Consider the following 15742-nt stretch of genomic DNA (forward strand, 5'->3'; position numbering starts at 1 on the left):
GGCCTCCTCCTGGCTCAGCCGATGGCTGGTTAGTTCTCTCAGCTGAACAAGTTCTCTCTCTAGCTCACTGAACTTCACCTTCATGTCAGTCATGAAGGAGGTCAGCTGGGGGTCCTGGGCCTGTTCAGAGATGGGGGGCACACTCTTCTGGTCAGCAGCAGGGCAGGTGGGGGTGGTGTCTGTGTCTGGTAGGGTATGGATGTCTTCAGGCAGGGGGCTCTTCTCCTTCTGTGCTCTTTCCTTTATAAGGGGAAAGTCCAGCTCAAACTGCCTGAGGTTTCCCTGCACCATGACAGTCCCATTTTTGTATATGTTGACTGATGTCATGGGGGAGCCTGGGTCTTCTGCTTCTTTGACCTTCAGCTTCCAGCCATTACAGATGCCCTCCTTCTTCACAGAGGGGTAGTGGCTCTTTATAGCAGAGTGCCATGCCAGTGGCTGCTCTGTGAAAAAGATCAGGTTGCTGGTGTCTCCATTCTTGAAGGAGTCAGAGAAGAGTGTCTCTGGTCTTTCCTTCAATGTCTTCTGTTTGTATGCCTTCCTGGCACTTTCATTTTTGAGCTCTTGTGAGTATTTAAGAGGAACTGCTTCTATGTGAGCTGTGTCTGAGGCTCCAGGACTCTGCTGAGGCTGCATGGCTGTTGTTGTTCCAATTCCTTAGTAACCGTTGCTAAGGCTTTTCAAACTTGTTTGTTAGCTTTTAGCTAGTTGTTAGCTTTTAGCATTAGCTCAAAACTAACTAAAATTAGTTTGTAGGTGTTTTTTTGTTCTTCTATGTCCTGGTGCAGGCTGTATTGTGTCTGGTGCCCTCACTCACTTCCTGCTCTGGCTGTGTTCCTCTTCCTGTTTGTTGTCTTCTGGACACTTTGGCCAACTGTCAGTTGGTCAGTTGGCTGGACTTCTCTGATGCTCTCCTCTGTTCAGATGGGTTTTCAAGTTTTCTTTGGTGTTTTCCTGTTCAGTTTTTCTTCTTTCTGGGAGGTAATTCCTCTCAGAATTTGAGAAAAAGTTGAAAGTTTATCTCATTTCAAGACAAAAAGAAGAGATAATCTTCAGGAGCTCATGTTGTTTGCTGCTGTCTCTCACGGAATCTTGTACTCTCTCTCTCTCTCTCCTCAAACTCCAGCTATACAAACAACATATTTAACAACAACAATATATACATACAATATACTATATATTTGGAAAACAATATATAAATTTACTATAGTAATATACAGTAAAGTACTGTAATCATTTGCAAAGTACCGTAAAAATGTGCAAAAGAAAAAAAGTTTAATGAGAAGATTGATCCCAATCTCACATCTGTGGATATGAAGCTAGAGCAATTTAGCAATAAACTTGGTACAAGACTGGAGGCAGGGAACACACCGACTATACCTCCACAGCTCAGTCAGTTAACATATTTGATTTTGTTTGTTTGATAATCAATAGGCTACTATATAAACACACAAAAAACACATTATGTAATGTATCCCTGGGGATTATTCTGCAGAACTAAATTATAATCACATACTCATATGGCTAAATCCTAATGCTAGAGCCTCAGTTTTAAGGAATAATTGGCTGATTTTAAACCAGCTCTGTTCATCTGCACAAACTGACAAATCCACACGATAAATATCTGACATAATTCAAAAGATCATTCCCTATCCTGAGTCTATCATTACATTACTCTTTTGTCAGTAACTTATGTGTCATAATATTTGCTGTACTGCGAGCATACTTTCAGTAGTTGCTGAAGACATCAACATACATATACATTTACTTCTGGGTGCTGAAAGTGAAAAAAGAGGGTGAATTCTGGATTTAGGGCATTTAGAGACGTCCTAGCCCTGGGGTATTAGGGAGAAGCCTGCTCCTGATCCTCTGAGCTTCTCTCCTCTCTGTTTGTATCATGTAAAGAGACTGAAGGTCCTAAAGGCAGCATCCGTGGGTTTCGACTCTGACCTGCGGCCCTTTGCTGCATGTCTCCCCCCCTCTCTCTCTCACCTAATTTCCTGTCTGTCCTACACAATACTGCCATAACATATAAGTCATATTCACAATACTATAGATATCATTATAGTTACTGCTACTTTTGTTGTTGCTTGCATCTCTGGAAGTGTGTCTGTCTCTGTCTTTTATCCATCTGTCTGTCTCTTCTCTCTCCTTTTCTTCCTCCCCAACCGGTGCAGACAGATGTCCGTCCTCCACAGTGCTGGGTCTGTCCCACGTTCCTGTCTGTTATAGGGAAGGTTTTCCTTGCCACCGTATTCTACGGGGGAATTGTTGGGTCTGTGTGAATCATAAATAAGTCATAGTGTGGTCTATACCTACTCTGTAAAGTGTCCTGAAATAACTTTTGTTATGATTTGGCACTGTAAATAAAATTGAATTGAACTGAATTGAGAGAGTGTGCAAGTGTGAGTGTGCGTGTGCATGTGTGTTATCTTGTCTGCCTGTGTCACTGAGTGGGTTTCTGTCTGTCAGGAGCTTACCACCTGCCATCTCCAGCTGAGACTTAAGGCCACTCCATGCCATGAATTAGACCGATTTAGCCAGGCTGTGAGTACGCTGCAAACAGAACCATCAAACACAAGACACCACAACAGTTAAGTGAAGAAAACAATTGGTTTATTCTTCTCTCCAGAATGCTTTGGGAGTAAACCATGCCCAAACTATTTTATTTCCAAAGAAAAAAACATATAAAGGAAATATATTTCTTTACAAAAGTCAACTGCCCAGCAAAAAGACAAACAACAAAAGGCACACAATGTTTCAAGTACTAGAATTACCACTGACAATAAATATACACATGTGCTCTTGTTCTATGGAAGGCTTACTGCTGTCTCAATGCTACCATCAAGTTTGCGTTTATAATACAATATTTAGATCATTTTGTGGATTTTACTCTTAGTAGTTTGCAGCCAGGAAATTAACAGAATTCTAAATGTTCAAGAAATGGCAAAAAATTCCCATACCATGAGTTTTTTGTGTGTTGGTTTTCAGATTTTCATAGATAAGGTTTGTATGCTTACAAGATTAGATACTGGACGATTAGATTCAGTCACTATGACCAACTATGTTAAACTAACCTTCCGTATTGAAAGTGCACTGCAAAGTCTATCCATATGACAAATGAGTCACCTAATTTGACAAGAACATTACATTCATAACATCTCAGATTCACACGCACCCACAGAAAAACATGCATCATTATCTGCAGGTTTTATAAAAAAATACAACTTTGGTGCCTTCATTTCTTAACAAATTCAGAAAACAAACAGAAACCACCACAAAAGCAACAGGAATAACTTAAAAGACTTAAATAATCAGTGTCTTATTTAAATTACAACATGTTCCCCACAATCTCTTTGGTTAAGTAAGGCAAAGGTGGCACTGAAACAGCAACTTCCACAGTAGAGGAGAGTTGTAGTGGTCTTGGTTCTCTGTCCACAGAGTGGGACTCTTCAGCTCTTTCTTTTCAATAGAGCTACTTGACAGACTTTTTTAAAGTACAGCTCAATAGTGTGAGAGCTGAAAGCAAAATCGTGTTTCCATTAAGGTGAAAGGTCAGTTCACATAAATGACAAACATTTGAACCCTTCCCGCTGTTTTGGTTTCATTTATCCGGGAGATTTCTGCCTGCAGGCAATCAAACCATTTCATACTTTCAATTAAAAAATGCACTTTCAGAAACAGCGTTGTTGTTGTTATTCTAAATAATCCACAGAATAGAAAGGTTGGACAGTTGAACTGAATCTCTCTGAAGACAAAAGGGACACTGTTTGTGGAAAGATGTTGCTGTTGAATGTCATGTGACTTTTCAAAGGTGTCAGAACCACAGTAAGTTTAAAGTTTGCACTGGGGTGGAGGCACACATCTCAAGACTGAAAACTTCAGAGATACAACTGCAGGCAGTGATTGGCAAATGAGGCTTCATTCAGCTTCATGAAGCATTTTCTTTATTTTCTGAGTCCACTAGATGGAGCTCTCTGTTCAACAAAGGGCTGAAATCACTGAATCACCATTCATTGAGCCCTTTTCTTTAAACCAAGAGCTCCATCTAGTGGACTCAACAAATACAACTTCATGGGGCTAGCTTGCTGTGTGTCAGTATCCAAATTTTGAGAAAAAAAAAATCAAGGACTCTGTCATAAAAGACTGCTCCATAACATTAGAAGGATCAGAAACTCCACATGGTCAATGTGTGAAAGGGGGCACTTTTTTGTGACACACAATGAGAACTACTTATTTCACTAGGGATTCATCCACTTATGAAGCAGTTATTATTCAAATAATATTTTTTCTCCTTCAAAGATGAAGTAATGAAAAGTTAAATTTCTTTAAAATACTTTGGTTGTTTTTCATAATTAAGATTTCTTTTACAACAAAAAAACATTGGTATCGACTATCGGCCAAATTTCACAATCGGTGAAACCCTACATTTCACAGACATGCCACTAAATATACCAGGGTCACATGGACATTAGAGAGTCCACAGGGTGGTGGGGCTACAGGAGTTTAGCTGCCAGATAACAGTTGGTTCACAACATGATGGATCCCACCAAGTCTGACCAAAACGCTGAACAGGCATTTTGTTTCATGTCATTCAATTTATCTGTCCATCTCACTGTTTGGTATCTCAGACTTAACATTTTTTAACAATCAAATAAGTATACTGATTTAAGAGTAAAGTGGCTTTTTTCTTTGAGTCCACTTACAATGTCTGACACATTTATCATTTTAGCTGTTAGGGGAGGTGTTGGCATGTTTATAAGGATAACCACAGTAGGATCCATAAGGATACATTTGTGAAAGATGCTGTTTCAACGACTGCTATCCAAAATAAATATCTTCAGTCACCACTAATACACACATCAAAGTAAGGCTAGTTTTATCTGCAACCATCTGGGTAGACTGAGCAGGTAGTATGTTCAAGCTCAGATTGGCTGCCTTAGGAAACAGGTCCATAGAGGAAGAGACAGGGATGTCATTCTGTGTGCAGGTACAGTATGTGTGATGAATTCTCCAGACTGAGACCTGCTGCACCTGCCACAGCTTCAGGGACACAAGTGCAGTCTTGTTTACAGTGAACTACTGTAGTGGGCACATCACTTTGTGCCTGTGTGTGTACTGTCAGAGCCACAGTCCATTTCAGGCTTGAAGTGGTTTCAATGCACTGTGTGTGTGTGTGTGTGTGTGTGTGTGTGTGTGTGTGTGTGTGTGTGTGTGTGTGTGTGTGTGTGTGTGTGTGTGTGTGTGTGTGTGTGTGTGTGTGTGTCCGTGTGTGTGTGTGTGTGTGTGTGTGTGTGTGTGTGTGTGTGTGTGTGTGTGTGTGTGTGTGTGTGTTCCTACGTGGAGGCAGTGCAATCAAAGTTCTCAGTGTTCCTTCAACCTGTGAAGTAGAGACAAACATTAACATCATATTGATAAGTTGGGTGTCATTAAGTTTTACAGTCTGGAGCAATACGCTCTATGAAAACTGAACTTGTCCATGAAGGAACAATCTTTTCTTTTTCACCTTTTTGCTAAGTATATTAAAACCCTTTTTCCAAAGAAGTTGTGACACTGTAAAATGTAAATAGAAACAGTATGTGATGATTTTTAAAACATTGAAACCTGATATTAAATTGAAATTAGCACAAAGACAACATATCAAATGTTGAAACAGTCTTTCTGAAGTAAAAATGGGGAGGGCTTCTAACCCGACTCCACCAGATGGATTGATTCGCATGATTCTTATCTGCTCAGCATATCGACATATTACTGATTGGATAAACCATCTGTCTATCACCAACATACGGGCCAATTCAACCAATCAGATCAACGAAGCGCATGACGTACTAACAGTGTGGAGGCAAAGCTCAGAAAGTAAACAACATGTGGGTAAACCAGATTTGCTGTTTGTGTAACACAAATTTACGGATCAAAGGCCCAATTTCAGGAGCCTGGTCCATATTCAACAGAAGGATCCAGAGAAAAAAGAGTTAGTGACAGCTTTTCTCCATTGGTCGTTACCAGACTGATCTGCGAGTAAAATAGAATGGAGCTTGCAAGATCAGGATGGTCTCCCGAGGCTAGTGGGCTTCACCGCTCTGTGAAAAACTATGATGGAAATAGTTTTGTGTATTTCATCGTCTACAGTACATAATATCATTAAAAGAATCAGAGAATCTGAAGACAACTCTGTGGAAACCAGAACTGAATGTTGGTGATGTTCATTAAAAACAGACAGATTGTGTAGTTGACATCAGTGCATGGGCTCAGGAACACTTCCAGAGACCATTGTCTGTGGACACAGCTCGTCGCTGCATCCATAAATGAAAGATGATACCCTACCATGCAAAGATGAAACCCTATATAAACCAGATCCAGAAACACTGTTGCCTTTTCTGGACCTGAGCTATGGTATGAGCTCAGGTCCAGAGAAGGCAACAGTGTTTCTGGTCACAGATGCTGGCTTTAAACTTAGCTCTGATAATCTGGATGGTCCTTTTCCTCTTTGGCCCAGAGGACACGACGTCCATGATTTCCAAAAACAATTGTAAATGTGGACTCTCAGACCACAGAACACTTTTCCACTTTGGGTCAGTCCATCTCAGACGAGCTCGTCCCAGAGAAGCAGCAGTGTTTCTGGTGTTGTTGATATATGGCTTTCTCTTTGCATGGTAGAGTTTGAACTTGCACTTGTAGATGTAGAGATGAACTGTGGTAACTGACAGTGGTTTTGTCCTCAGTGTTCCTGAACCCACGTTCATATCATATCCTTTACAGAATGATGTCAGTTTTATAATGCTGACGGATCAAAGGCCACAGTCAGTGTTGGTTTTCAGCCTTGCTGTTCTTACGTGCAGAGATTTCTCCAGATTCTCTGAATCTTTGGATGATATTATGGACTGTAGATGATGAAATCCTTAAATTCTTTGCAGTTGTATGTTGAGAAACCTTATTCTTAAACTGTTGGACTATTTGCTCACACAGTTGTTCACAGAGTTGTGAACCTGGCCCCATCCTTGCTTGTGAACGACAGAGTCTTTCAGGGATGCTCCTTTTCTACCCAATCATGACACTCACCTGTTCTCCTGTGGAATGTTCCAAACAGGAGTTTTTGGAGCATTCCTCAACTTTACCAGTCTTTTGTTTCCCCTGTCCCAGCTTTTTTGGAAAGTGTTACAGGAATCAAATTCAAAATAAGTGAATATTTGCAACAAAAAAAAAAAAATTTACCAGTTTGAACATTACATATCTTGTCTTTCCTTTCCTTGGTGTATTCAACTGAATATAGGTTGAAAAAGATTTGCAAATCATTGTATTCTGTTTTTATTTACTTTTTACAAAACAATAATTTGGCAGCCCCCCTGCAGTAACTCTGAGGACCCTCTGTTGAAGATTTCTTTTTTTAAACTTATAAGAAGTTGTTTCTTATAAAACCTTTCATGAAATCCAAAATAATTGTGCACCCCTTACCGATGACCTATCGATCTTAATAAAGACAGGAAATGAAGACAGCTTGAGTTGCCATGTAGTTGCATTTTAATTTGTATCTGTATCACCCCCTGGTGGCTGGCTGCAGTATAATGTAGATGGAACATGGGCCAAACAAACTAACTCAAATAACACCTCAAAAGAATTTTTCCGAAATATGGTTTCTGTCGATGTATGTAGTTTTTATCATGTTGATGTAAAAATGGGGTTGGGTACATTTATACTTCTACTCCACTACACTACTTCAGAGGAAATATTGTACTTTTTATTCTGCTACATTTATTTGGAAACTAGTTACTCTACAGATTCAGATTATTAACGCACAATATTATCAACAAATAAAATAGGATATATTATTATAAGCTCCACAGCAGTCTATAGAGCAATACAAATTAACCATACCTTTATCAGCTGCAACATTAGATATTTACTGTACAAGAATCTATTATAATCTAATAATCTAATATTCTTAAACAGGAAATTCTGCATAATGTGTACGTTTACTCTTTGTACTTTAATTATATTTTGACGCCGATACTTTGTACTTTTAAATAAGTAACATTTTGAATGCAGGACTTTTACTTGTAACAGTATTTATTTATATACGTATAAGTAAAAGATCTGAGTACTTTTTCCACACTGCCTGGTGAGGACTAATAGTATTGTCAGTGTACTGGTGTCTTTCCTTGGACCCATCATGACGTGCACATTTATTTCTCCTCCTTACAGCTGTCTAACAGCTCACTGCAGCTCCAAATCTGACCAGATTTACATGGGGAGCGCTGTGGCTCTGCCCCACATCAGTGTTTCCCCTACCATTATATTAGGGGGGCTCATTTTGCTTTTACTTGTGAGTTTCAACGACTGCTTAGTGTATGTGATAATAAATAACTTGAAACTTGCTTTAAATTTGAGAAACATCAAATGTCATATAACCCAATTTAGATTATTATGTATAATTATATTTATATATTAGATTATTATAAGTTTCAGATATTCCTGTAACATCAGTACAGACACTCTTAGAGCCTTGTGTGACGCCTCTCCAGTTCTTGGGCATGTGTTACATAAGCTAATAAGCACTTATGATCAACTTACATTAACTACTGAATTATTACTACTTACTTATTACCACTACAAATAATCAGAATTTTAACAATAATTATAATAATAATTATAACAAAAATGATAACAAAATATATATAATTGAAAAAAGTATATTTACACTATAAGCACTGTAAGCACATACTGTAATATATTCTGTGAAAAAATAAATAAACCCTAAAGGAATGAAAGGAGAGCAAAGACAAATAAAAAGAAAATCAGAAAATCAGGACTTACTCTACAGAGGAGATGGGATGGGATTTAGTTGCGGTCAGCTCCTTCGTCACGAGCCGGAGCAACAGCTGCACACACACAAGCCAAGTATTAGTTCATTTATTTATTTTAGTTTCTTAACCTTTTTCAACATATTTCTATTGTGTGATGCTCCCAACTTGCATTCAAAGCTGCACTGAGTGAGCTTTGGTGACTTGGGGGAGCAGAACAAGATGAACACACAACATTTGATAGCATCCCCTTATTAAGTTTTGTTTGGCAACATCAACATTCTTTTGGAGTTTCTGTTTGTGTCCACCGGATGAAAGTCAGTCCTATGTTCTTTCTGTTAGCTCTGCTTTGGTCTCCACCAACTCCTGAGGGAAACGTCTGTCTCTGTAGCAGCTAAATGCTCCACTGTGCCCACCAGCTAGTGTCTATCTGTGTCTGTCGGCTGTCTGCTGTTTGCTGCTGAGCGGGTGATGTGTACAGTGGCTTTATCAGAGCCTTTTGGCTGAAAACACCTGGCTGATGACAGCGTGATAACTCTAATGCTGCAACTGCAGAGCTGGTGATCATTTTCTGTGGGTTCATCTGATCCAACATCAATATAACAGCATTTTTTAGTGCAGCTTTAAGGACAACTCAATAAAACTCATTTACAACTGTTACTTTGGTAATCATGCTTGTGTTGTTTATTGTATTTTAAAGCACTCACCAACAGAGCAAAGAAGTCAGCAGTCATCAGCATGTAGAAGACCTGAATCCAGCCGCCTGCAGACAACAGCCCAGCCAGCAGGGGGCCCAGTGCTGCACCTGACAGCACAGGCACAAGCAGGAGCATGTGTTTGTTGGTGGGGATTAATAATTCTAATGGTAAATAGACAGGTGAATTTGAGAATTCATGGAAACACAACACTGAATAGAGAAATATAACATATGTCAACATGAACAAAACTATGCAGATCATTAAAATATAAGAGTGAGATTTCATATTTAATTCCCAAATTCCTCTGAGCTCCATTGTTGTGTCTATTAAAGGGATATTTGGGGTATTTTGAAGTGTGGTTGTATGAGGGTCTTTTCCACAGTCAGTGTGTTCCCCTCAGTAGATGATGGTTAGCCAGTTTGGAGAAGCAGACAGGAATCCTGACACACAAGCTGCTGTGGATAGAGCAGCAGGTAAACAGATTGACTGATTTAAAAAAAAATGTAGGTGTCAAATCATTTTATATTAAGTGTACGCTATATTTAGAATATTTCTGCCGGTAAACCTTTTTTTTATTTATATAGAGAAACCTATAAGGACCACTCTCAATCACGTACTGATTTTCTTTTATTTACGTGTTTATCATGGTGTTTTGTTTTATTTATTTATTAATGATTATTTTCCTTATTATATATATAACTGTGTCACTTTTATTTATTTATATAAAATATGTACGATATGTACGTGATGCATGTACTACAAGTGGTTGCATACAAACTCAGTCAATACTAGGTTGTCGAATGGTACAGCAATATTGTTGCAGGGATTTTTTTTATATAATTATATTATTTCTGATCATCAATGCTTTTGAATGTGCACTTTGTACACTATTACACACACACACAAATTAAATGTGAATTAACTCGACTCGTTAAAATTTAGGATTTTAGGATTTATTTCAACGTAGCTGTTGACTGTTGAGGGTTTCCGGACATGCCATGAGCCCGAGATGATGATTGGTCGTTGGATGAAGATTCCTGACGAAAAGTTGCTTAAAGTGGAATTATTCTTCCATTGTCGTTTCTAGTACGGCGTATGGAGGCGCTCATAGTACTCCTGAGGGGTTTCTTGCCTACCTTGTTTGATTGTCAAGGCGTTGGTCAAGCCCGGCGTGGGTTTGACCAAGGTTACCATAATCACCTTTGACGTGACATGGTTGTCGTTGTATGAACTTGCTGACACGTTGGTTGGAAGTCACCCTAATCAGATAGATTTTGTCATCTACTGAAGCATTGGGGAATTTCCGCAGATAAAACTCTGTATCTTCAAGATAAGAATCAATGCCATGTACGCCACCTGGTTTAGGCTCAAATTGGCTTACATTGCGGGCCATCTTGTCCAGGTCTCGTTTAGAGGGACCACGCATGGGGTAACCATTTGTAGGTGGGAAAGGCTGAGGGGGAGGAATCCCCCTCATATGACCAGACAACCCTATGCCAGTCCGTGAAGGAGGGGCTAGAGCTGAGAGCTGTAAGGGATGTGGAACGGTCGCGTCATACGAGTTGTATGAGGCACCTGTTCTGGGTCCAGCGCGATTTGCGACACGAATCACCGGGTCAATGAAACCGCAAGACTGATACACGTTAGATGGTGGAGCAGGTTGAGGCGAGGGAGAGTGCTTACCTTGTTGGAGGGGTTTTAAACCATTTTGAGAATATGAAACAGAGGCTGTGGGCGGCAGAGGATGTCGCCAAGGTGTTTCAGGAATGTTCTCAGGGGGTTTGGTTTCTACCTCCTCCTCACGAAGGGCGGTAGCTAAGGAGTCTTGTCGATAAAAGATATGCTCCCGATAGGATGTCTTTTGCTTGAGGTTTTCAAGCTCAGACTCTGCTCTTTTCTGTTGCTGTCGAGCCGCCTCGACAGCATATTGAAGCTCCTCCATGACATGTGAGTAAAGCTTCTCTAGCTAATTCAGAAGTTTCCAGCTTGATCTTAGCTTACTCCGGCTGCTTTTTAATCTTTTCATGACGAGTGTCAAGGTTTCCAATATGGGCCGTTGCCCTTTTTAGCTCGTCCACTGACTCCTTGCCACTCAAGGCGCACTTCATTCTCATCTATCAGTTTGAGCTGAAGTTCGCTTCTCTCCGCTGTGGATTCATCCCGCTATTGCTCACATTGGTCTTCAAGCTCGGAAACTTGTTTTTCGGTTTCTATTAAAGAATGCTTTGTTTCCTCAAGTTCTGTTTTGAGGGCTCGGGTCTCCAGTACCTGGAACTTGTGTCTACACGTGTCCTGTTCTAACAGGTGGTTAGCCTGTTTAAGCTTGTAAAACAACACCACAGCCAGGGATGCCACAGCCAGGGATGCCAACATCCCTTCGCGGGCCTTACCTTCCAGTGGTGTCGTTATGGCTTTACATGAAAGTTCAGACTGGACTCCCTCCAGGCCAGGAGCTGTTGTGTCACGTATTGTGGCTACATAACCAGGTATCAACTCCTGTGTTAGGTCTACCAAGGCTATCTCCAGGTGGTCTTGGGGGTCTGTTATACTGATTGGCGTTAAACTGCCAGGTGTTTTGTTAATTTCTTCGTCTGCACTAATTTTGTTGAAGTTTTATTTTAAGGTCACAGAAACAAAGCAAAACTTTGTTTAAGTAGTTTCTCTGATCTATTTATTTACTTCACCTTGACTTAGTTAATTTTAACTTGTCAAATTTTTACTTATCAAGGTGTGTAAATATTTTTAGATTTGAGGATCCTAATAGGCTGGGTAAGGTTGTGGTAAAAGAGAATGGAAAAGTGAAATGATTGTACTTTATTCTGGGATGCAAGCTAGTTTTGAACACCCCTAGTACAGGTGTTAAATGCCTAATTTGTTTGGAAGGAAGGAAAGTTTTGATGCCTAAACTTCAAATTTCAATTCAAATTCAAACACCTGACATCAGCTTCACGAGGCAATGCCATTTCAGGTAAAACCTAAGCAAAGGTGTGACAGTGAATGTCAAATAATCCCTAATTCAATTACTGTATCAGTATTATGATACGAGTCAATATCAAATATGTATTTGCAATTACTTTACAAGTGTGTATTGCAATTGCTATTTGAATATGTTCTTGTGGCTTACACAGCACTTTCTTAAAGTGTGTCTGGATGTTAAGTGTTTTTATACTTGTTCACTTTAAGAAATCTAAAGTTTCTAATAAAGGGAAGCAATGGTTCTAAACCTAAGAGGTTTTTACAAGGGCATTTTAAAGTCAAACCTTCAAATTAATAATACAGTTATTAATGTTATTATTATTAATATTAACCAGAGTTATTAATTCAAGTGTTGTTTACAAACTCAACCAATGATTGCAATTTCACAATAAAGCACATCAGTTCAACAATGCAGTATGACAGATTTCAGAGTGTTGCTATAACGTTATCTTCAATAGGCTTCACTATTGCCTGGGCCTCAGTTTGCTGACTCGATGGTCCCGGTTGTAATTACCAAATATCGCCACTTCCAGATTTTACAGTTTACTATTCAATTGGGCCACTAGGGGCCCTAGTTCCTACTTTAAGAGCGTGATCACACTGTCCTTTTGGCCGCGGCCAAAACCGGTTTTTCAGCTAAAGCCTAGTACCTTTAAGCCATGTGAGTGCACCCGCTCCGCGCTCAACTGCGGCCAGCAGACCGTCCACGGCCCGCCTGAGAGAGGTGGGCTTTTGTAGAGCGCGTTTGCACATGTACGAGCATGAGCGCTCGCACGTGAACGAGCACGAGCACGATGCCTACGCCGGTTCTGACGTCATTTATGTGCGCCTGTTAGGACATAGAAAATAGAAGGACGGACCATTCGCGGACATTTAACAACAACAACAATGGCGGCGAAAGGTTCACGTTGGTGTGACGCGGAGGTGGAGTGTTTACTGCAGATTTGATCGAATGAAAATATTCAAAAACAGTCGGACAAGACGCACAAAAACTCCCGAGGTCTATGGAAAAATTTGTAAACAAAGCGACGCATCGCGATGACGTCAATCAATGCGCGTGACGTGTTACGGTGTGATGACGTATGGACAGTGAGAAGCATTTGCGCGAGGCCCAGGCAGTGTGAGTACAAACGGGCCTGGGGCGCGGGGGGAGAGGGAGGGGGGACAAGTACCCTAAAGCCCGGGGCGCGGTGCGGAAGGACAGTGTGAGTGCGCCCTAAATGTCTGTTGATGAGTGATACTGACCTATAGATCCTGTGCCATCGATGATGGCAGTAACAGTAGATAAGGCTCTAGCGTTGCCTTTGAGGCTCTTGTGGGTTCCCTAGGGTCAATGGTCAAAAGAGTGAGGGCATAAGAGAGGGGACCTGTGCAGATTGAGTTAATAATCATGGGCAAATCTAGGAGACTGGAATTGGTCAAACATGCCTACCAAATCAGCTGACACTGCAGTTGTGATGAGAGAGTATGGCCCATTGACGAGGCCTCCACACACCAGCAGCATGCCTGGAAGACACACACTGGGTAAGTTAGGAGATTGTACAGCCACCCACTTCCACTGTTCTCCTGTGTAACTCAATGTCCCCTCATACTGAAAACATTTTTGTTAAAGCACTAATCTACTTTGGCTTTGTTCACACACTGCAGTTCCAAGTGACCTGAATCAGATTTTTCCGCTCAAATGTGACCCATATCTGATTTGCTTTTGACAGTGTGAACAGCACAAGTCCCATTGAATCTGACATTTTTGAATCAGAATTAGGCTACTTTCAAATGTGCTGCACTGTTTTGTAAATGAAACAAAACAAATAAAGTCGATTGAAAATAAAAAGTGTGCCACAGGCAGGAATAGAATCAAAACAAACATGGAGGAGTGAAGCAGGCGGCCAGTGGAGGGAGAGGGAATTGAAGTTTTAGCCATAAAGAATCAGATTTGAGCAATAAATGGGAATTGTGCATTAAACCCTGCAGTGTGCACGTAGCCTAAGCTTGGAGCAAACCCTGTGGGCAGACATGCTTCCCCTGATGTCAGTGCATTCTGTTAATTATAGTACAGCAGGTAAAAAAAATAAATGGTCGAGCCAATCAGGACCGCCGGGTGGGGTTTTATAGCTGTGGCGTAGCGGAGAAGCAATTGTTGTGATTCAGACAACAATAGCGGCTCACATCGAAGAAACAGGCGTCAACACGGATGCTGCTGTTTCATCCGTCTGAAAGAACACCAGAGAACGGCTCTGAAGGCCTTTGTTGGTGGAGCCATGTTTTCGCCCCTCTCCCGACCAGGTTTGGCTTTTCCCTGCATCGCTCTGATCAGTGTCACGGGTTGGTTTTACATATAATGTTTCATTATATGACATAACATAAAGATTACTCTGCTTTTCTTCATACTTGAGAAGCTGGAACCAGAAAATGTTTGCTAGTTTTCATAATCAACAATCCATTGCCTGTCAGAACTACCACTGAATAATAGTGAAGTTCAAATGAAGCTTCATGAAGCATTAGTTGTATTTGTTGAGTCCACTAGATGGAGATCTTTGTTTAAAGAAAAGGGCTCAATGAATGCTGATTCAGTGTGTTTTCAACCCTTTGTTGAACAGAGAGCTCCATTTAGTGCATCTTCACGAATGAAAATGCTTCGTGAAGCTTCATTTGGACATTGCTAGTGAATAATGAATGAGTGATCATGTAATCATTCAGCACTGCCTCTCATGAGTGTGAGGAGTGTGAGCTCTTACCGATGGTTGGCCCCAAACCGAACTCACTGATCATAGAGAAGCCGTACAGCTGCAGGACCAAGACAAAGCATGATGGTCAAAACACATGGTCATAATCAAACACATTTTCAGTCACCATACATAAATCACATGTCTAAAGAAATTTTACATTCAGCTCAAGGGAGCATGTGTCAACAATGAGCTGTAGTTGAGTCATCGGAAACTGCTAACCAGGTTTCAAATAGGCCTTGTCTTCTTCATGTATATCAGAAAAAGAAGCTGTGTTATCTGTCTGCAGCTCCACTGCTAAAAAAGACAAACATTTGGCTTCAGTCAAATATTAGTTTGAAGTGGTGCACAGCAGGGGAGCCACATACAAACCAGACCAGCTGAAGCCGTGCAGGGCCACATGACCGTCAGCTCCGGCTTAAAGTTGATCTTTTCATCAGGCTGTTCTATACCTGGCTGCTGTCTATCATGCTACTTGCCACAGAATACGACAATTCACCATGACGTCAACAATAATATTCGTTCTTTTGGGGGGCAAAAGCTGTAG

The 15742-nt window shown here is 40.7% G+C and overlaps 1 protein-coding gene across 6 annotated transcripts in view; it reads right to left on the reverse strand.

Annotated features, from left to right (window-relative positions):
• Nucleotides 1-2599: 2599 nt before the first annotated feature.
• The window catches only part of slc37a1 (solute carrier family 37 member 1), a 50266-nt gene continuing 37123 nt past the window's right edge, over nt 2600-15742 (reverse strand). For 3 of the 6 annotated variants that reach the window (XM_083921964.1, XM_083921965.1, XM_083921966.1), the window contains exons 15-20: nt 15208-15256; nt 13905-13978; nt 13718-13796; nt 9506-9603; nt 8812-8876; nt 2600-5380 (exon numbers count right to left, since the gene is read on the reverse strand). In XM_083921964.1, the coding sequence (XP_083778090.1) occupies nt 5365-5380; nt 8812-8876; nt 9506-9603; nt 13718-13796; nt 13905-13978; nt 15208-15256 (381 nt within the window). In that variant the 3' untranslated portion in view covers nt 2600-5364. Of the gene's footprint in view, nt 8877-9505; nt 9604-13717; nt 13797-13904; nt 13979-15207; nt 15257-15742 lie in introns of all 6 variants that reach the window. The other 3 variants (XM_083921967.1, XR_014593388.1, XM_083921968.1) reach the window with 3 other exon arrangements.

Source organism: Echiichthys vipera (assembly GCF_963691815.1).
Source record: "Echiichthys vipera genome assembly, chromosome: 10".
Lineage (NCBI taxonomy): Eukaryota > Metazoa > Chordata > Actinopteri > Perciformes > Trachinidae > Echiichthys > Echiichthys vipera.